The following is a 23849-nucleotide window of genomic DNA, read 5'->3' as shown; positions in this document are numbered from 1 at the left end:
GCGGGAAGGATACCAGGAAAGAGAAATAGAACTGTTATTGAGGTAATATATCAGTCCGCCTGCAAACCAATTTCGTTATAATCCCCGACGGGAGGATAGAGTTTATCCATTAACTACTAGTTTTTTCCCCGTGAGGGCTTCGGGGTTGCATCAACCTTCCCCATTGCCATTCACCGACTGCGTCTCCAGATATGCCCTGGCATCTCCCGGGGTGGAAAAGTCCCTGCAGGTATCTCCCTCAAAAAGGCGCAACCTCGCTGGGTACATCAAAGCGAACTTACGGCCGTCTTCAATCAGTTTGGCGCATATTGTGGAAAAGTCTTTCCTGGCCCTAGTGACCTCAGAGGAGTAATCTTGGAATAGATGAAGTCTATGGGATTCCCATTGTAGTGTCTTCTTCTTCCGTGATGCATTCCATATCAATTCCTTATGCAAATAATTTAAACATCTGAATATCGTGACTCTGGGGCGGGAATTAGTCTCTCTTCGGTCAGGGCCTAGGCGATGTGCCCGTTCGATTACCATGTCCCTGCAATCTTCCTCCACTCCCAAAAGGCCAGGGAGAGTGTTTTTTATAAAGTGGTGTAATGCTGGCCCTTTTACATGTTCTGGAAGGCCTACCAGTCGAAGGTTGTTCCTTCTTGACCTGTTTTCCAGGTCGTCAACCTTGTTTGTTAGAGCCTGTACTGTTTTCTGTAGTGTGGAGTGCTCAGATTTCAGCTCCTGTACATCATGAAATACTGCCCCCAAGTGATTTTCAGCTTTAGAAACTCTGCCTGTGAGCTGGGAGAGATGATCCTTTAGCTCAGTAATGGAGCTTTTAAAGGTGTCAGCCTGCCTCTCAAATAGAGGCTCTATGGTAGCCTTAATCGCTTTAATCATTGCCTGGTATTGATCATCAGGCTGTGGGGAGTCTGTCAAGTCAGCCAGGGGGTCTGCAGGGCTGCCCGAGGGTGATACACTGACCTCTGTCTCCTTCTGTGAGGCAGGCTGCCCCTTCTGCTGCCGCGCTGGTGTTGCGCCCGCCATCTTGGATTTTTTCTGCGTCTTAGATAACGATCTCCCTCTTCTCGACATAGGAGAGAGAAACCTCTCCATGCAGCGCTGTGGGTTGCCGGAGGTGCGGGCAAGGTCTCCCGTCAGAATGGACCGCGTTGCGGTGAGTTAGGGGTGCCGTCCTGCTAACTCGCCACGGAGCCCTTCTGTCCTGTGTCTCCTCACATAGACGCCGGAACCGGAAGTCCCCAAGGAATACAGTTTTAGTGGAAATGGGTGTATGCACTGTATGAGGCAGAAGTACTTAAGGAACTATGAAGGCAGCTCATGCACATTTGTACTGTAAGTGTGAGGTAATTACTGAGCAGCCATAAGCAATTATGCATCACAGTTGCACATATACAGTACTTCTAATATGAAATGACAGATGTTTTACTGTGATGGGGATGTCCTAACCATTGATTGTGGTGATTTTCCGGCAAGATATTGCCACATGTAATCACAGGACTCACTGAACAATGCCCAGAAACCTGGTATAATGACACATTCCTTGTCAAATTTACAAGTCAACGAACTGGGCAATGGCTTTGTAACTCGCTAGAGATGCACAATACAGATGTGATTCAAATCATACATCTGCCTTTTGACACATATGTTGCCCATTTACACACACATAAGGGGTATTATGACACACGACAAGCCTACTAAAAGCTACTCAATGAACCAGACAGCTTTTGACATGAGAAGACGTAGACATGGAAAATAAGGTTCCTCAGACTCAGACATGTGCACCTTTAAGGCCTATCAAACCCCACAGATGCTCCCAATGTGTATGACCTATTTCGAATCCCCTGTTAACTTATTGTCAAATATTGTGCCCCCCTGAATTTGTATTCTTCGTCTCATATCTGTACATCCTGTATTGTGAACCCTACCCTACCTATATGCCCTGTATTGGGTCTGTTCCCTCCCCATATCTCTATTTCTTGCATTTAAACCCCCATCCATAAATGTTTGTATTGTGCCCCCTCCGCGTTACCACTGCCAACACTCCCTTGCAATTGTGGGACTAGCATTGCATACTAATGCGGAGTATGTTGGCCATGTTTGGAAATGCCTTTGAAATCTGGTTTGTCTATGCGGAATGGAGAATGATGCACATGGAGGGAAAATGCCAGAACAATGGCATGCCCAAGGCCCAGCACTAGATGCAGTTTCACATGAAATTTGGCTCTGGTCCCTCTGAGCTCAGAAGTTTTTGAACATACTTTGTCAGAATCAGATGAAAGATAGAATAGTTCCCACAGTGGATGTGGTGCATCCAGTCTGTGAGATTTAAAGACATTTAAGCCAAGTGTTAACTGCTCTAAACACACATAATTTTGTGTCCCCCATTCAGGAGTCAGAATGGCAGGATCTAAAAGGTAGCTGCTATCTAATCATCTCTCAGATATACCGAAGGTCCTGGGAGACCTAGATTGTACGTATATTAAGGCCCCCATACATTAGGCCGACTTGTGCTAGGGACAAGTCGGACCCAATTTACCTGCGAGCCGCCCGGCAGCTCCCCGGGAGGCTCACATACAATTTGGCACTTGATGTGCCATTTTCTCCATGGGATAAATCGCATGCGATTTATCCCATGTAAAAAAAAACCCGGGGAGCTGCAGGGCGGTGAGGAGTAGTGGGGGCGGGCAGGGGCGGGCAGCGGTGGTGGGGGCGGGCGGCGGGTGCGGTGAGCGCTGCTGACCTGGCCGGGCAGTGTACTTACACATAGCAGCAGCGGGGACGGGCAGCGCAGTGGCGGCTATTATATTTTTAAAATACTTGTCAAATGACCGGCCGCTCTCTGATTGGCCGGAGAGCTCTCAGCCAATCAGAGAGCGGCCGGTCATTTGACAAGTATTTTAAAAATATAATAGCCGCCACTGCGCTGCCCGTCCCCGCTGCTGCGCTGCTATGTGTAAGTACACTGCCCGGCCAGGTCAGCAGCGCTCACCGCACCCGCCGCCCGCCCCCACCACCGCCGCCCGCCCCCACCACCGCCCGGCCAGGTCAGTCAGCAGCACTCGCAGGTGCTCAGGGACCCGCTGCCCGCCCCACTGCTCCCCCGGTGTCTGCATGCATATGCCTGTCAGGTGGCAGGCATATGCATACAGGGAGGTCGGACGTGATCGTATGTACAGACCGTCCGACCTCCCTGATCCGGTCCGATGCGCACGGGACTGCGCATCGGATCGGATCAGATATCACACACCTACGATTTTGGGCCGATTTCACCCGATTATCGACACAAAGTGCCGAAATCGGATGAAATCGTCCCAAAATCGCATAGTGTATGGGGGCCTTTACACTGAGAAAACCACACTAGAGAGCAGGAGTGTTTGTACCACTTGCTCAACATGTGGTCTCTTTTGCTAGCATTAAACGTACGGTGGCAGCTTTTCCTGGGTTCTGTTATTATGCGTATACCCTCGCCGGGTCAGCTCTGTGTGAGAGTGCTTTATATTTTTTGATGTATTAGTTGTCATATCATTTTATAAATGTAAAAGCTGTGTCAGATTTTGCCCAAAAAATGTCCACGGGCCAAAAAAGCTCATCAATATATTGCAGCCTATTACATACGGCAAGTTGTGTCCAAAACTCAGTGGCGCATTTCCTTGATTTATGAAGAGTTGAAAATTCCTAACCTGCTACATTCCATCCTATAACTTATGTTGAAACATTTTAAATAGATTCTGCAAGATCTTTCCAGTAGGAATATGTGGAATACATGAATAGTTTATTGTATACTTAGAGTACTTTAGCAGCTAAGGTAATGGATTCTGTGTGATTCAAGTATGGTCAGATAATTAGGTAACTTGGCTCAGTCGATTTGATAGGTAAAGCAAACACTTGTGCCTGAACTCCAAGGATATCCTTGGTTATCTTGGAACCAATACTTCATGTATTAAATATGAATGAATTTCTAGCAAGAAAAAAAACTAAAGCTGGGTACACATATGTACAATTTCATTTTTCTTGCGACCGTTCGATCGTCCGAATACACGTTCGACCGTCCAAAATATACGACCGATCTGCGCGTACACATATGTACAATTTTACTTGCGACGTCCGATGTACTCCAGTCCAAACAATCGCAAGAAAAAGATTGTACCACCGTACACACTCTCCCGATCTGGCTATCTATCTATCTATCTATTTATCTATCTATCTATCTTCTATAACTATATCTGTCAGGAATGCACACACAACGATTATTTATTTAAAAAGGAATGCACACACAACGAATATTCTTTAACAGCATGGCGCGGAAAGTACGGGGGAGAAGACTTCCTGTTGTTTACATGCTGCGCTGATGGAGGGATGACGCAGCTAGTCAACATCCACATGGGCGTGCTGCTTTTGGGAGGAATGATCGCAGGAACGGGCTGCATATCGATCGAACGTGCGTACACATGTCACTTTTCTTTCGATATGGAGCCGTCCTGTCGGAAGAATATTAAGCAGCAAAGAACCTTCGACCGACCGACCGTGGACGGCCAAGAGCGTTTTTGGCCGTTTATCGATCGCAACGAAGGGATCGGGACTGCGTACACATATATACAATCGAACGGCCGTTCGTCCGCAGATCGGAAGAACGGCCCGACGATTGTACATATGTGTACCCAGCTTAACACTACAGAGCAACAAACTGTTAATTTTTTTTAAACTGTTCCTAATATTTTTATACTGCGCTATGGACAGGCCTAAATCTCTTTAAAGCCTCATTCAATTACAGTGTTATAGAAAGAAGAACCGAGAAATGTTGGCAATGTTTTTAGGTAGATACAGACAAATATGTTCATTCAGCTACTTCCCTTGAAAGCCAGTTCCACATAGTTTCTAAATGGAAAACAGACGTCTCTAAAGGGATCTCTGTGTAACCATTAACATACACATTTACAGTCTGGGTGTGGAGACACTGTAAAACATCAATCCTTACTGCTCATAAAAACAGAGCTTTTTACAAAGTGTGGGCTTTGGTGCAAATTTGCACAGAACCATCGTACCCACGGTCTAGTGCATGTTACACTATGAATACAAAAGTGCACCAAATCGATATGTTAGTATATATATATATATATATATATATTATTTATAACTGTCAATAAAGTTAATTATGAACCATACCTGCTCCAAGGTAGGTAGCTCTTAGTTTGGATATATCAAGTAAGGAGCCATTATCATGTGGCTCCTTGCTGGTTAATCGTAGACCCAATTTAGGGTAACGGTGGTGTGGGGTGCGGTGCTCCTGGACTGGATGGGCTGGGTGGCTTTAGTGCGGCATGCCCTTAGTACATTCTATTAACACTTTTCCCTCACTAACACTATCTCTATCCTATTTTAATTACATTAATTTATCTCTCCCTTTTATATAGCTTCGGCTTCCTATCACTAATTATTAACACTTAGTATATCACTGGCATGCCGCACTGGGCTTCCCAGCTTATGATGGTTTTTGGGGTGCCGCACCCTGCACCTAGATATAGCGCTAGGGACCCCCAATATACAGAGAAGCCTTTACGCGGCTTGGGGGCATAGCATACACCTGCGCAGGTATATGTAACCAATATCTCTGAATTCTATTATCATGTAGTGTTCTAGATTGGTTACTAGCATTGCTCAGTGTGCTGAGGGAAAAAATGTCTTGTTTTACTTACCCAGTAATTAACCCCTCCCTCATGCACCTGGGTAATGTTACTGAACTAATTGAGCATCTACCACTATCTGTATGAACCATAACATATACAGGCATCTCGCTTCAATTTGTGCAAACATGTGCCCACATACACAATACGAGCATGAATTTACAACACCATGGGCCTGATTCAGTAAGCATCGCTACTGTGCAAAAATCACAAATTGACGATTTCCGAACAACTGCGCAAATATTCAAACAGTCTGAGTCATGGCAGGGCAGCGACAAACCGTTGTGCAGGCGTGCACTGTACAACACAGGTGTGTCCGGATCTGTTTTCTCAGCAATTCAAGGTGGCTACGTGATCTCTCGCGCAGCCACTGCAAGCTGCAAAATGCCATCCGTGCGCCTGCCTTCGCAGCTAGGCAGCACAGACAGGGGGCTACTATAAATACGGAAATGCATCACATTTCTCCAATGTGATGCGATTACTTTGTGAACACATCGCAAGGAGGGACTTGGGACTTTCAGGGAGGCCCCCAGCATGCTAGAGACAGCAGTTGAAGTTTTGCTTTTTAACGCAAAACTGCAACTGAAGTTGAATCAGGCCCAATATTTGTAGTTGTGCAACATTTAGCTGATAGAAGCTGCACAGCTACAGTTAAAATGCACTTGTTTGGGCTGTACTCTGGGGGTCATTCTGGTTGACTCGCTCGGATGCGAATTTGCACCCTTGCAAGTCCACCAGAACCCGCCCTGTGAATGGCAGGTCACCCAGCCCCCATTTGCACGCTGTGCACTTTCGCACAACCTGCGAATGGATGTTTTACATAAACATGTGTGGCAGGGGTGATATACCAAGGCCATTTAACCCACCTATAATCCTGCATTTTGCAGCAATGCTGCAAATTTATATGCTCCCCTTCTTTTAGAAAATTGCCCAATGCAAGTACCTATAATCTTGTATTCCGCACCTGGAAACCTGTCCATTAACCTTTGAGTGTCAAATTAATTTGTCAAAATAGCTGTGAAAATTGGCAAGCAAACAATTCTATTCATCATAATGACCTGTAATATTTATCTTATATAGAAAATACAATCTTTTTATGCACATTTTTTATTTGATCTTAACCCCTTCACGACATTTGACGTATATATACGTCATGGCCGGGAAGTACTTCCCGACACATGACGTATATATACGTCATGACTTTAAACTGTCACTGCGTCTCGAGACGCAGTGACAGAGGGACGATGTCTGCTGTCCCTGACAGCAGACATGTCCCTGCATGCCCAGGGGGGGCTGCGATGTCGCCCCCCCGTCGGCGATCGCTGTGATTGGCTGTTCAGTGTGAACAGCCATTCACAGCGTTTTCCTGTGTTACCAGCGAATCAGACGCTTGGTAACACAGGTGTCAATCACCGCCGGGCGTCAGGGGGCATGAGGGGGTCATCGGTGACGATGACACCTCACCCCACCCTCACCCCACCTGCCCCCAAGGCTGTGATTGGTCCGTGGGACCCACGGACCAATCACAGCCAAGGCGCGACATTTAAACTAACGGTGACTGCGCTGCAGACGCCATTCCGGTCTGGAGTAGCGTGCAGAGCGGTCACCGTGCCTATCTGCCGTGATACTGACCTGATCCTTGCTAATACTTACCTGATCCTTGCAAATACCTTACCTGATCACTTGATCACTGCTTGTAGCGTGCTGGACGCTTCCTGGATCTGACTTCCTGAGACTTCCTGCTGCTGCTGCAGTGTGATAGAGAGATAGAGAGATAGAGAGAGATAGAGAGAGATAGAGAGATAGTGACAGAGAGAGCTATATTTTGTGTCTGCTACCCCCCCCTTTTTGGGGGTGCAGGGGTTTTTTATATATAAATAACTGTCGCTGCTGCTGCAGTGTCATAGTGATAGATAGTGATAGATAGTGAGAGATAGTGATAGATAGTAATAGATAGTGAGAGATAGAGAGATTTGTGTCTGCTACCCCCCCTTTTTGGGGGTGCAGGTTTTTTTTTTATATATATAACTGTCAGTGCTGCTGCTGCAGTGTCATAGTGATAGATAGTGATAGATAGTGAGAGATAGAGAGATAGAGAGAGATAGTGACAGAGAGTGATAGAGAGTGTATATTTTGTGTCTGCTACCCCCCCTTTTTGGGGGTGCAGGTTTTTTTTTATACATATAACTGTCAGTGCTGCTGCTGCAGTGTGATAGATAGTGATAGATAGTGATAGATAGTGATAGATAGTGAGAGATAGTGACAGAGAGTGATAGAGAGTGTATATTTTGTGTCTGCTACCCCCGCCTTTTGTGCTGATCACTATATCTGAGGTAATCAGCAACTTTTTGGGGGCGCAGAGGTTTTTTTTTTTTATATATACCTGTCAGTTGCTGCCAGTTGCACCAAAGGTTGTGCACCTGCTGCCCCTCACTGGTAATCAGTGTCGCATCACTGATCACCTTTTTTTTTTTTTTGTGGGTGCTGTGTGGTCTTTTTTTAATTTTTTTTTTACACACACTGTGATTTTGTGGGTGTCCTGTGGCCACTGTGCGCTGATCAGTGACGTACATCACTGATCAGCTTTTTCGGCACAGGGTTGATCTATTTTTTTTTTTTTGATCAAATTCCTGTTGCCTTTGAGCGCTGTTCAGTGACAGACGTTACTGACCAACATCTGTGCTCAATTTTTGGCGCAGGACCTTTTTTTTTTTTTTTTTAACCCCTTCAATTTTTTTTTTTTTAACCCCTTCAATTTTTTTTTTTTTTAACCCCTTCAATTTTTTTTTTTTGTATAAAGTATTTTTTTTGTTCTGCACTACATACACACAACACACTACATACCCCCCGGGTTGAAATAAAGTTTGTACCCCCCCCTACACTATACACGTGTTGAAACATTTCACTACCAGTAACACAAAAATAAAAATGTCATCCCAAATGTCATCCCAGTCATCCAGAAGAATGTATTCAGTGGAGGAGGCATATGCCATGCTTGCTTCTGATTCTGACACAGCCAGTGAGGCAAGCGGGGAATTTGAAGGATTCGTCTTAAGCTCCTCTTCCTCCTCTGGTGATGAGGGACCCCCTCAAAGACGCCCCCGTAGAGCAGCTGAGACCCCCCCCCCCAATAATTGATCTCGTATGGACCCCACCACCAGACAATTTTGAGCCCCAGGTTCCTGAGTTTTTGGCCATGCCAGGAATCCAATTTGATTCCACAGGTCTCAGAGAAATTGACTTTTTCAAATTATTTTTCTCTGATGATTTTATAAATTTAATGGTGGACCAAACTAATTTATATGCCCAGCAGTTTATTGCTCAAAACCCCACGTCATCATTTGCTAGGTGGACCCCTGTAGATGCAGTAGAGATGATGACGTTTTGGGGTCTGGTGTTTCATATGGGCATAGTAAAAAAGCCACAAATTAGGCAATATTGGAGTACAGATGTTCTGTACAGCACCCCATTTTACCGTATGGCCATGACTCGGACTCGTTTTGAGGCAATCCATAAATTTATACATTACACCGATAATGCACAGTGCCCACCCAGAGATGATCCCACCTTTGACAGGCTATTCAAAGTCAGGCCGGTCATTGATCATTTCAGTGCCAAATTTGCAGAGCTATACATCCCTGATAAATGTATTAGCATCGACGAGTCCCTTATACATTTTAAAGGAAGGGTTAAATTCCGCCAGTACCTTCCCAGTAAGAGGGCAAGGTATGGCATAAAAATGTATAAGCTGTGTGAAAGCACCACAGGGTACACCCACAAGTTTAGGGTATATGAAGGGAAGGATTCAAGAATTGAACCGCCAGAATGCCCCCCCTCCCTCGTAGGTGTTAGTGGAAAAATTGTCTGGGATTTAATGCACCCCTTCCTGGATAAGGGTTATCACCTCTATGTGGATAACTTTTACACCAGCATCCCCCTGTTTAAGGCCCTTGGTTCAAGAGGTACAGCAGCTTGCGGTACTGTGCGTAAGAACCAAAGAGGCCTCCCAAAAACGCACATTGCCCAAGTAATGAGAAGGGGTGAAAGCAGGGGAATATGCACCGAAAATATGTTGTTGGTCAAATATAAGGACAAGAGGGATGTCCTTATACTGACAACAATTCATGGAGACAGTACCACCTCCATCCCTGTACGAGGTACCAGTACCCACACCTCAAAACCAAATTGTATCCTAGATTACAATAAGTACATGGGCGGAGTGGATCTTTCAGATCAGGTACTGAAGCCGTACAGTGCCCTGCGGAAAACAAATATCTGGTACAAGAAGCTGGCCGTGTATATCATCCAGATGGCACTGTATAACGCTTACGTGCTATTCCGTTCTACCGGCCAGAGGGGGACATTTATGCACTTTCAAGAGGAAGTCATAAAGGGCCTAATATTTGGGAACCAGCAGGCAGAGGGCCCCAGTACTTCTAGTACTGGCCCCCGTATTGTACCAGGGCAGCATTTTCCCAACGAAATCCCCTCCACTGCAAGAAAGGGCAGGACACAAAAAAGGTGCAAAGTTTGCTATAAAAAGGGAATAAGAAAGGAAACTATTTTCCACTGTGAAACTTGCCCCGACAAACCCGGCCTATGTATAAAGGAGTGTTTCAAAATATACCACACATCTATGGATTATTAGGTTCATCATTTCACCGTGCTTCGGGGGTCTTGCTAATGCCACATAGCACCCACCATTCATTCCACCAGAATCTGAGCTGCAAAATCCAAAAATCACTCCTTCCCTTCTGAGTCCTGTCATGCACCCAACTGGTATTTTTTGGTCACATGTGAGGCATTGCCGTACTCTGGAGAAATTGGGGCACAGATTTTGGGGTGCTTTGTCTCCTTCATTCCTTGTGAAAATGAAAAATTTTGAGCCAGAACTGCATTTTTGTGTAAAAAAATGTAATTTTTCATTTTCACTGCCCAGTTGTACCAAAATTGGTGAAACCCCTGGGGGTTTGAAATGTACACTATACCCCTAGATGAATTCCCTGAGGGGTGTAGTTTGCAAAATGGGGTCACTTGTGGGGGGGTTCCACTGTATTGGTAATGCAACATAGCACCCACCATTCATTCCACCAAAATCTGTGCTCCAAAATCCAAAAATCACTCCTTCCCTTCTGAGTCCTGCCATGCACCCAACTGGTATTTTTTGGTCACATGTGAGGCATTGCCGTACTCTGGAGAAATGGGGGCACAGATTTTGGGGTGCTTTGTCTCCTTCATTCCTTGTGAAAATGAAAAATTTTGAGCCAGAAGTACATTTTTGTGTAAAAAAATGTATTTTTTCATTTTCACAGCCCAGTTGTACCAAAATTGGTGAAACCCCTGGGGGTTTGAAATGTACACTATACCCCTAGATGAATTCCCTGAGGAGTGTAGTTTGCAAAATGGGGTCACTTGTGGGGGGGTTCCACTGTATTGGTAATGCAACATAGCACCCACCATTCATTCCACCAAAATCTGTGCTCCAAAATCCAAAAATCACTCCTTCCCTTCTGAGTCCTGCCATGCACCCAACTGGTATTTTTTGGTCACATGTGAGGCATTGCCGTACTCTGGAGAAATGGGGGCACAGATTTTGGGGTGCTTTGTCTCCTTCATTCCTTGTGAAAATGAAAAATTTTGAGCCAGAAGTACATTTTTGTGTAAAAAAATGTAATTTTTCATTTTCACAGCCCAGTTGTACCAAAATTGGTGAAACCCCTGGGGGTTTGAAATGTACACTATACCCCTAGATGAATTCCCTGAGGGGTGTACTTTGCAAAATGGGGTGACTTGTGGGGGGGTTCCACTGTATTGGTGCAACATAGCACCCACCATTTATTCCACCAAAATCTGTGCTGCAAAATCCAAAAATCACTCCTTCCCTTCTGAGTCCTGCCATGCGCCCAACTGGTATTTTTTGGTCACATGTGAGGCATTGCCGTACTCGGGAGAAATTGGGGCACAGATTTTGGGGTGCTTTGTCTCCTTCATTCCTTGTGAAAATGAAAAATTTTGAGCCAGAACTGCATTTTTGTGTAAAAAAATTTAATTTTTCATTTTCACTGCCCAGTTGTATCAAAATTGGTGAAACCCCTGGGGGTTTGAAATGTACACTATACCCCTAGATGAATTCCCTGAGGGGTGTACTTTGCAAAATGGGGTGACTTGTGGGGGGGTTCCACTGTATTGGTGCTTTGGGAGTCTTGCTAATGCAACATGGCACCCACCATTCATTCCACCAAAATCTGTGCTGCCAAATCCAAAAATCACTCCTTCCCTTCTGAGTCCTGCCATGCGCCCAACTGGTATTTTTTGGTCACATGTGAGGCATTGCCGTACTCGGGAGAAATTGGGGCACAGATTTTGGGGTGCTTTGTCTCCTTCATTCCTTGTGAAAATGAAAAATTTTGAGCCAGAACTGCATTTTTGTGTAAAAAATGTAATTTTTCATTTTCACTGCCCAGTTGTACCAAGATTGGTGAAACCCCTGGGGGTTTGAAATGTACACTATACCCCTAGATGAATTCCCTGAGGGGTGTACTTTGCAAAATGGGGTGACTTGTGGGGGGGTTCCACTGTATTGGTGCAACATAGCACCTACCATTTATTCCACCAAAATCTGTGCTGCAAAATCCAAAAATCACTCCTTCCCTTCTGAGTCCTGCCATGCGCCCAACTGGTATTTTTTGGTCACATGTGAGGCATTGCCGTACTCTGGAGAAATTGGGACACAGATTTTGGGGTGCTTTGTCTCCTTCATTCCTTGTGAAAATGAAAAATTTTGAGCCAGAACTGCATTTTTGTGTAAAAAAAATGTAATTTTTCATTTTCACTGCCCAGTTGTACCAAAATTGGTGAAACCCCTGGGGGTTTGAAATGTACACTATACCCCTAGATGAATTCCCTGAGGGGTGTACTTTGCAAAATGGGGTGACTTGTGGGGGGGTTCCACTGTATTGGTGCTTTGGGAGTCTTGCTAATGCAAAATGGCACCCACCATTCATTCCACCAAAATCTGTGCTGCCAAATCCAAAAATCACTCCTTCCCTTCTGAGTCCTGCCATGCGCCCAACTGGTATTTTTTGGTCACATGTGAGGCATTGCCGTACTCGGGAGAAATTGGGGCACAGATTTTGGGGTGCTTTGTCTCCTTCATTCCTTGTGAAAATGAAACATTTTGAGCCAGAACTGCATTTTTGTGTAAAAAAATGTAATTTTTCATTTTCACTGCCCAGTTGTATCAAAATTGGTGAAACCCCTGGGGGTTTGAAATGTACACTATACCCCTAGATGAATTCCCTGAGGGGTGTACTTTGCAAAATGGGGTGACTTGTGGGGGGGTTCCACTGTATTGGTGCTTTGGGAGTCTTGCTAATGCAACATGGCACCCACCATTCATTCCACCAAAATCTGTGCTGCCAAATCCAAAAATCACTCCTTCCCTTCTGAGTCCTGCCATGCGCCCAACTGGTATTTTTTGGTCACATGTGAGGCATTGCCATACTCGGGAGAAATTGGGGCACAGATTTTGGGGTGCTTTGTCTCCTTCATTCCTTGTGAAAATGAAAAATTTTGAGCCAGAACTGCATTTTTGTGTAAAAAAATGTAATTTTTCATTTTCACTGCCCAGTTGTATCAAAATTGGTGAAACCCCTGGGGGTTTGAAATGTACACTATACCCCTAGATGAATTCCCTGAGGGGTGTACTTTGCAAAATGGGGTGACTTGTGGGGGGGTTCCACTGTATTGGTGCTTTGGGAGTCTTGCTAATGCAACATGGCACCCACCATTCATTCCACCAAAATCTGTGCTGCCAAATCCAAAAATCACTCCTTCCCTTCTGAGTCCTGCCATGCGCCCAACTGTTATTTTTTGGTCACATGTGAGGCATTGCCGTACTCGGGAGAAATTGGGGCACAGATTTTGGGGTGCTTTGTCTCCTTCATTCCTTGTGAAAATGAAAAATTTTGAGCCAGAACTGCATTTTTGTGTAAAAAAATGTAATTTTTCATTTTCACTGCCCAGTTGTACCAAAATTGGTGAAACCCCTGGGGGTTTGAAATGTACACTATACCCCTAGATGAATTCCCTGAGGGGTGTACTTTGCAAAATGGGGTGACTTGTGGGGGGGTTCCACTGTATTGGTGCTTTGGGAGTCTTGCTAATGCAACATGGCACCCACCATTCATTCCACCAAAATCTGTGCTGCCAAATCCAAAAATCACTCCTTCCCTTCTGAGTCCTGCCATGCGCCCAACTGGTATTTTTTGGTCACATGTGAGGCATTGCCGTACTCGGGAGAAATTGGGGCACAGATTTTGGGGTGCTTTGTCTCCTTCATTCCTTGTGAAAATGAAAAATTTTGAGCCAGAACTGCATTTTTGTGTAAAAAAATGTAATTTTTCATTTTCACTGCCCAGTTGTACCAAAATTGGTGAAACCCCTGGGGGTTTGAAATGTACACTATACCCCTAGATGAATTCCCTGAGGGGTGTACTTTGCAAAATGGGGTGACTTGTGGGGGGGTTCCACTGTATTGGTGCAACATAGCACCCACCATTTATTCCACCAAAATCTGTGCTGCAAAATCCAAAAATCACTCCTTCCCTTCTGAGTCCTGCCATGCGCCCAACTGGTATTTTTTGGTCACATGTGAGGCATTGCCGTACTCGGGAGAAATTGGGGCACAGATTTTGGGGTGCTTTGTCTCCTTCATTCCTTGTGAAAATGAAAAATTTTGAGCCAGAACTGCATGTTTGTGTAAAAAAATGTAATTTTCCATTTTCACATCCCAGTTGTACCAAAATTGGTGAAACCCCTGGGGGTTTGAAATGTACACTATACCCCTAGATGAATTCCCTGAGGGGTGTAGATTGCAAAATGGGGTGACTTGTGGGGGAGGTTCCTAACTTTTAGCACTTATGGTGCCTAGAAACCTACATGGTGCCTAAAAAAAAATCTCATAAAAAGGAGGCTCCAAAATCAAGTAGGTGCTCCTTCTATTATGAAGCCTGTGGTTTGGTCAACGTGCACACTAGGGCCACATATAGGATATTTTTGAAAACAAAAGAATTGGGGGAATCAATTTTTAGTCACATTTCTCTAGTAAAATCTACTGTATTCGTTAGAAAAATGTATTAAAATTGAAACTCTGCAAAAAAAAAGAAATTTTGAAATTTCACCTACACTTTGTTTTAATTCCTGTGAAACACCTAAAGGGTTAACAAACTTCCAAAATGCTGTTTTGAATACTGTGAGGGGTGCAGTTTTTGAAATGGCATCATTTATGGGGGTGTCTCACATACAAGTCCCTCAAAGTCACATCAGAACTGAACTGGTCCCTAAAAAAATCAGTGTTTGAAATTTTCTTGAAAATTTGAGAATTTGCTAGTCATATCTGAAGCCTCCTAGTGTCCAAAAAAATTAAAAGGAAGTTGAAATAATGATTGCAACATAAAGTAGACATATGGTCTTTGTTAGTTATTAACTATTTTGAGTGGTATGATTATTTGTCTCACAAGCAGAAAATGTGACATTTTGCATATTGCTAAATTTTCCATTTTTTCACGATATTTTGGTATTTTTCACAAAAAAACACAGACTGTATCGACCAAAATTTACCACTAACTTGAAGTACAATGTGTCACGAGAAAACAATCTCAAAATCACTGGGATAAGTAAAAGCAAAAAAAAGTTATCCCCAATTAAGTGAGACATGTCAGATTTGAAAAAAAGGGCTCTGTCATGAAGGCACAAACTGGCTCTGTCATGAAGGGGTTAAGATAACAAATGTGAATGACCTTGGCATTTTTAGCAGATATTTTGCACATCTCTCACAGAGGTATTGGCACTCAAAGGGTTAAGAACACATTATTCCGCTTCTTACACCGTGTCACCATTCTTTAAGGGGGTATCTGGACTGGTCACAGACTGACTCATCATAGACAGTCATATGGTCCGACAGACAAAAGGTCGACAGGGTCAAGATGTCGACATGGAAAAGGTCAACAGTGTTTAAAGGTCGACAGGCAATAGCTCGATATGGTCAAAAGGTTGACATGCATTTTTTTTACAAAATTTGCAGCCGACATGTGCCGACAGGCGGTATTTCATGCCCTACCATCCACTAGGGCGTGGAGGGAGAATAAAATAGTGCCCGAAGCATGGTGAGCATAGCGAGCGATGCAAGGGGACGCGGTACACTTAGACAGTGTCCATGTCAACATAGACACCATAAAAACTCATGGCAACCGTTTTCCATGGTGACATTTTGACCGTGTCGACATTTTCATGACGACCATTTAACAACGTCGACATTTTACCTGTCGACATTTTGACCCTGTCGACCTTGTGACCGTCGACCATTAGTGGTCAATCATATGACTGTCTATGATGAATCTGTCTATGATTTATACCATAACCCTTTTAGGGCTCATCTGTCTTTTTTATGTGCTATTTTTATTGGAAAGCTTCTTTGTATGCATATTAATTTCTACGTCTCAGTACGATTATTAGCTCTGCAGCTCCTACATGTACTCTTCCAGGAAGGTTTTATTCTTGTCAGAATAAACATCAATGTTTCCGCCCTTTGATCTATGCAGGATTATCAATCTGCAACTTCTGCTTTGTCTTCTCTTTACACTGACCCAATAACATTGGGCGCTTTAATTGGATCCAGCCACTGTTTTTGTTTACTATTAAAATGTACTGTCTTTGCTGGCTGTAAAGATTTTGGAGGAGGCAAATACCTGTCTATTCTGCACTAACTGTAGGAGCCTTGATTCGGAGAACCGTGTATTGGGGCCAAAATGACACCCAGGAGAGTAAGCAGGCATGCTTTACCATACTATTTCATTGAGTTCTTCACAACTCAAAGTTGTGTTCGAAGAAGTTTATTCCATAATGAAGCAAAAGCAATGGGGAAATAACTATAGTTTTATTATACAGAGAAGCTACAGTATGTGATCTTTATTGAAACAGTCCAAGTATTGTTCATTTGTTTACTATGATGTGCACAAGATCCATCTTTGAACAGAAACTGACTTCCTACAAGTGAGGGCTACAGCCAGGGGTAGCTTGACAAATATCTCCCCACTGCTCCCCAAAATAGCCTCATTTTGAAGCACTTACCTAGTAATTTGTAAATGATGTCTTACTTATTTTTCATATTCTGAACACCATACCATAGGGGAGATATTAACTATTAAACCAAAAATCCTGTCGAAAACAGTGCAAATATAATATAATACAGAAACCCCGGTTGTTATAACTGGTCAAGTATGAGCTGCAGATTACTATGCACATTCCTTACAAATTATACCAGTGTAAACAATATTCTTTTTCATAGTAAAATACACTAGAGACCTAAAGGAATGCCTAAAATAGCTGTGAAATATTCATGTTTACACTAAACGAATTGAGCTGCAATCGAAAGATCATTTTACTGGAACGTGCCAATTCTGACGAAAGTACCTTCAGGCCGGAGTAAATAAGCGTGCCACTTATAAGCCTGAGAAGTGAAGATTTCCACAAGCAAATGAGAACTCAACCAGTGGTCATGCTTGTCTCGGACCACCATCCACTCCTTCTTACAGGGAGATAAATGGCTCTCAGGTTGGAACCGCCTAAATTGAGCATAGTACTAAGTTGTTTTTCCAGCTAAAAAAAATTGAAATTACAATTGCATTCTTCTTCTTTATCACGCTACACTGGCAATAACAAAGTTTAAAAAAAGTTAATGGTGTATTATAATGCAAAAAAGGATTTTGGTGTTTAAACTTTTCATCATCTTTAGAAAAATAAATGAAAAAATGTGTATAGAATGTTGGGAAAGACACATTATTCGGTACTCTTTACCTAGAACGGCGCCAGCGATTGAAATCGCGGTCGTCGTGGGTAAAAATCGCGGTGATCGCGGTCATCGCGGGTAAATCGGGATGACCGCGATGACCGCGATTTTCCCATAGGGAACAATGTTAAAACGGCAGATTGACCGCGATTTTACTGTTAAATGCCTCAATGGACCCGATTTGGGGCCAAAAAGGCCAAATTAACCCTTAAATGTCCCCCCAAATTTTTAACGCCACCCCACGATCCACGCCAACCCGAAGCGTGGCGAGCGCAGCGAGCCCGCGAGGGGCGGCGGTACGCGTCCTCCGACCTTTTCATGCCCTACTATCCACTAGGGCGTGGTGTGAGAATATAATAGTGTGGCGAGCGCAGCGAGCCACCGAGCCCGAAGCGTGGCGAGCGCAGCGAGCCCCGCGAGGGGACGCGGATACCTTCACAGGTAGACGCGTCCCCTCGCGGGCTTCACAGGTGTCCGCCTCGCCACGGACACCTGTGAAGCCCGCGAGGGGACGCGCATAACTGTGAAGGTATCCGCGTCCGCTCGCCACGCTTCGGGCTCGGTGGCTCGCTGCGCTCGCCACACTATTATATTCTCACACCACGCCCTAGTGGATAGTAGGGCATGAAAAGGTCGGAGGACGCGTACCGCCGCCCCTCGCGGGCTCGCTGCGCTCGCCACGCTTCGGGTTGGCGTGGATCGTGGGGTGGCGTTAAAAATTTGGGGGGACATTTAAGGGTTAATGGGCTCTGTGGCCCATTTAACATTGATTCCTATGGCCAAATCGGGTGGATTGAGGCATTTAACAGTAAAATCGGGTCCATCGCGCCTTTTAACATTGATTCCTATGGGAAATCGGGAGCATCGCGTCGCGGGCATCGCGGGTACATTTATGGCCGGCCGCGACGCGACCGACACGATTTTCATGTTTAACATTGGTTTCAATGGGAAATCGCGGGCATCGCGTCGCGGCCATACATAAATGTACCCGCGATGCCCGCGACGGGCGCCGTTCTAGGTAAAGAGTACCCATTATTCTATTTGATTTGAACAACCTACATAGCATTTGCAAGTGCTGGTCAGTGTTTCCAAAGTCACTTAGCAAAATAGACCCAAGCCTATAATACATACATATCAAAACACCAGTAGGTTCTCACGTTTCCCTTTTTAATCCAAGTCCCCCTATCACTTTTTCCTATCAAACTATCTTTAAGATAAATATCGATTTACAGTAGTTAAACTGCTCAGCTAACATCCATTTTGTACAGTAGTACATGTTCTATTGCTTTGTGATATTTGTAGCTTTGTGTAGTTAATACCCCTTTTTACACCACCGCAAAAATCCGGGCTTTTGCCTCGTTGACCCGTTTACACCAATGGTTAAGCCCAACCTTCCAACTGTAGCATCCTGTGGTCAGTATGGAGGTTGGGCAGGTCGCGCTCACAGCCTCTGCTGTTCCCTGCTGTACCCTGCAGATAGCAGCAGAGCCTGGGAGGAGGTGAATGGATGCCTGTGTGTGACATCCATTCACCTCAAGGACAGGGACTAGGGGTGCACGGAGGCTGGGGGTAATCCAGCATTTTAGGGTAACCCAGAAGATTAGGGTAAACCTGCAGGTAAGGAGGATTAGGGATAGATGGGTAGGGGGTGACTATCAGAATACCTACCACCTGGGTGACAGGATTCAGTGCATAGGGATGCTGCTGTTGGCTTCTGACATCCCAAGCACCAGGGTGCCCTATCCCATCCCTCCTCAGGCATTAAGCCCTTCACTGAATGCAGCATGCAGAGCTCGGTGCAGTACCCGGCATGGCGAAGGATGACCGGAGAAATATGATGATGTGGTGCGGGGAATTATTGTGTATCTTAAATAAGACAGAACAATAGTGCTCCGAACTTTAATATCTTGTTTTCTTTTCAGTTCTACTTGACTTCTAAATCAGTCAGACTATACAAAACTGCAACATTTTATTATTTACAAAGCCTGCACTGTCTCAGCTAGTAAAATATGTCAGAGCTTGGCAGGCTTTCCAAAGCACAAACTGCTGTAAACCGTGCCAACAATATATCAACTCACCGGCATGGCAAGATTCGGACAACATCATTAGGTTTGTATCCTTCAATGCATACAGCGCAGTTATCAAAATCTGGCTCTGTCTCCTGCAACAAAGACAGCAACAATTACCAGTGTTTGCTAAATGAGCTGCTCTTTCCAGCTTATCCATATGGAGATGTGAAGGACTGAATGACTGTCACTCAAAAGAACACAAAATAAAATAACAGTAAGTATATTATTGCATGAGATTCCTGGCACTAGAAACACTCTGCATATCATATGCACAGGCACCAGTGGCAGATAAACATATTTGTAGGGAATAGTGATAAGTACAATAAGATTCCCTCTTGGCAGGGGCGGATTTAGGGATGAGGGCGCCCCTAGGCACAACAATAATGTTCGCAACCCCCCCGTTTATAATTGTATTATTTTTATTGATTACTTATAAGCCCTCATTTGATAATAGCCAATATAATGGATTTATAAAAAAAAGCCACTAACTGTGACATGTTTATTATGAATACATATTTACTAAGTAGGACAGTTTACAGGGACAGTATCTGCTTGTCCTATCCATTTACACTCTATTTAAGATGGAATATAGTACAGTACAGTGTGTATTTTGCAGTTGTTGGTACATTTTGGGCCGACAGTACTATCACAGGCATCCAAGTGCCGCCCCTAGGCCTAATGGGAATTTCGGCTCTGCCTCTCGGAGTAGTTGCTGCTCACGGTTCTGATTGGTCCGAAGATGATAGAGTTACAAACAGCATTTATAAAGGTGCCAGCATGTGCTAATGTTGCTCATTATACAGTAGGCTTGATTTTTCCTGACCCATGTGGGCATGTGGATGGAACCTACAGATTTCAGCATGCTGCACATGTGCCGTATAAGGCATACACACACAAACGTGAAATGGTAAGTTCAGATGGATTGTTTTCCGTGATACATCGCTACTGGACAACACTCCTGAAGATGAATTGACCTGTTCCATCTAGTGGGAGTGTAATGGCAGTGTTGTGGGTATTTAAGCTAACTTCAGTAAAATGTGATCAGAGGTGGGCATCTGTTTCAGATGAATGTTTTGCACCCAACATGGAGTTATTGAATGTCAGGATATGAATGATCATGTTGAGGCAGCAGACAGAAAAACGATGGGCATGATGCATTATGTATGCAAGTAGTAGAGATGCATCCATCTTAAGCTGGGTATACAATGAAGCAACAGGTATTCATCAGTCCAGATTCTGTATACACACTGGAGAGACTGCTAAAAGACATTTGTCGTTATGAAATAGTATATCATTCTACCATTGATCCAGTGTGTACTCCGCTTTAGAATCAGCCTTTATAAGCCAATTTTAACATAAATGTAGATATTTTCTAAAAAATATACAAGATCTTGTACTGTTAGGCCAGAAATCTGAGCTTCTTGGAATGCTAAATACAGATGCTGGCTTAGTAGATGTACAAACATTTTTCTTCCCAACAGGTTGGAAAGAGAAGTTGGGAGATAAACCTATAATGTCAATAGGATGCCTTTTGCATTGGACATAAACAATGACTGTCCTATTGTCCTCATATTGCTATTACTTATTTAGGACTTATATAAGGTTTTACTCCACATTATATTAGGAAAAAGACACAAAATAAGGGAATAAGTCCAAAGCAAAAACAGGCCAGACTTCAATGTGACTTTTACTTTTTCCAGCATGTGTATTCCCATCTTGGCTACATGCAAGCTACTGTAGTTGTTGTACAATGCACTCCAGATTCTCAAAGAGAGAGTGCACTGATTTATAGATCCAGAGGACAGACACCAGCAGAAAAGTATGTACTGTGGGTTGTAATTTTATGCACCAGTGCAAATGAACCTTTGACATTAAAGTGAGAATGGTAGTTTTTATAGTATAGTAGGTCCTCCTTAATGTCCATGTAAGTCTTATATCTTTTACTATATGTAATCAATGTTTAACAAGATATGGTCCCTGATCATGTTGTTGACATGTACATTACTATACCTGTATATGTGACCTGTATATGCGACATTAAAACACTTGGAAATATTTACCGTAATGAACAGTTCAGGTTATTTTTACCTCATAATCTCACCTCGCATAACTTTTAGAACTTGGACTTCTTATTGTTGACTCTGTTTATAGGAGTCGGTACATACATCCAACAAATATTAAAGATTCTCTGAATATAACTAGGAGGGACCACAGCAGATGTCTCCAATATCCGCTGTGGTCTCTCCATTTCTGGCAGCAGCCACAGCACTCAAATCTGAAGATGTCATTACCCAATGCAGCCTATTGGTTACAGAAGTAATTATTTTACTTCTAACATTTGGACAGTATATCATTTAAAAATGCCACTAAAAGCGGAAATTAGAAATTACAATTCCTGGGTTCTAAAACCCAATAGCTGACACATATGGCCTAAACCATTTTGGACTGGGTATTTTAGATTGATTCCTATAATGACAATATAGTCACCTGAACTGGATTCTGCAATAAAATTCAGAAACACCCCAGAGCATGTGAGAAAATGGAGGTCTTTCCTTTTCCAACACTCCTGCACAGGCTAAAGCCCCATACACATTACCCGTTCCCAGCCGATATTGGTGGTGACAGGAACCCAGTGGGAGCAGCATCGGCAAGTGCATACACACTTGCTGATGCTGGGCGTGAGGTCGAGGGAGGGGGGTAATGACATGGTATGTACACACTAGGCCATACTGTTCACATTATCACTCGGAAAGCCCTATTTTCAGCTTTGCAAGTCCACCAGACGCCACACTGCGAATGCCAATATGCATGCCCGCCCCCCCCCCCCCCCCCCCCGTTTGTACGCTGGGGGCTGCAAATGGATGTTTAACATTAACATCCATTCGCAGGCTGTGGGGGAACACCCACATAATTTGATGGTTGCTGACCATCGAATGATGCGGACGGCATATGCACATCAAAGGTTACTCTGAGGTAACCTTAGATGTGCCTTGAGCATTCAGGAGGAAGTGGGCGGGAGGGATATGAATATCACCATTACCTTATCTCCTTTTCTGATTGTTCTGACTTGTAATTTGCTGATGGCTTTTTTTGCAGCATCACCCAGTCGTCGCTGAAAAACATACACAGAGAAAGTACATGATTTCTTTTTCTTGCACATTGGATTTTCACACAGTGCTATGAGGGGGGCATGTATTAAAGCTCGGAGAGAGATAAAGTGGAGAGCGGTAAAGCACCAGCCAGTCACCTTCTAATTGTCATTTTATAGGCTGTTTTTGAAAAATTAATTGGCTGGTGCTTTATCTCTTTCCATTTTTTATCTCGCTCCAATGTTTAACGCCTCTCCCCCTTTATCTGAAACCAGACAGTTCAAACTGTATTCTTTCTGAGAGTTCTGAGCTGGCTTCCTCCTCTGCATTATTCACCTGACCTTAGAACTGAAACCGGCAGAGCATATAAAGATTCAAGCTGACAGTTCCCAGATATGGAGAATGAGAAGGAGATGAGAGATCTCACTTATACACTTTTCTGGTCTATGTACATTATCCTGTATGGAAGCAAAATGTTAGCTTAAGCCGTCGGAGGGGGATGTAGTCACTTTCCCGGCGGTCGGAATCCTGGCGGTCAAAATCCGACGCTTTGTCCCTCTGTAGGTGTCCACGACACCCATAGAGGGAGAATAAATTAGTGTGCCGAGCGTAGCGAGGAAACGGGCCCACTGCGTGGCAAGCACAGCGAGCCCGCAAGGTGGGGCCATCCACATCCTTCCTTGTCGGGATTCCAGCGTCGGGATTTTGACCGCCGGAATTTCAGACCGCCGGGATTCCATATCAATTCCTGAGGAGGTACCTATAACGGGAAGCAATGCTACACATGTGCATATCCTCAACATCTGAAGGGCAGTATCCGGTACAAATTCAGAGCTTATTTTATAAATACATTCATTGGTACAGTAGATGGATCAGGTGACTGCAAGAGACCTCTGAACTAACCCACCCTGTGGAATGCCCTCCCATGCGCAAAAAGATTTATTTGTGAACACATAACTTCACAGATTTTTCTTTGATTACTTTCACATGCTCTAACCCTAGGTCCACATTGTGTGGGGAAGTCACTGAAATGCGCTATAGAATAGCACCGGGCACGAGTGCCCTCCTGAGGAGCCAGCAGAAATCAAGACAGAACTAGTGCCGCAATATGAATTGTGGGCTTACCACGTGCGCTAGCAGCATTGGGCCTGGCACC

At 44.1% G+C, this 23849-nt stretch overlaps 1 protein-coding gene across 1 annotated transcript in view; it reads right to left on the bottom strand.

The window, feature by feature from the left end:
• RNF150 (ring finger protein 150) overlaps positions 1–23849 on the bottom strand; it is a 165953-nt gene that overhangs the window by 43572 nt on the left and 98532 nt on the right. Inside the window, exons 3-4 of the mRNA XM_083173272.1 lie at positions 22645–22716; positions 19614–19696 (exon numbers count right to left, since the gene is read on the bottom strand). Coding sequence (XP_083029398.1) covers positions 19614–19696; positions 22645–22716 — 155 coding nt within the window. The remainder of the gene's footprint in view (positions 1–19613; positions 19697–22644; positions 22717–23849) is intronic.

The sequence above is a fragment of the Crinia signifera genome, chromosome 1 (genome assembly GCF_055691185.1).
Source record: "Crinia signifera chromosome 1, ASM5569118v1, whole genome shotgun sequence".
Classification (NCBI taxonomy): domain Eukaryota; kingdom Metazoa; phylum Chordata; class Amphibia; order Anura; family Myobatrachidae; genus Crinia; species Crinia signifera.
The sequence above is the reverse complement of the archived record's forward strand: the minus strand, read 5'-3'. Positions and strand labels throughout refer to the sequence as shown.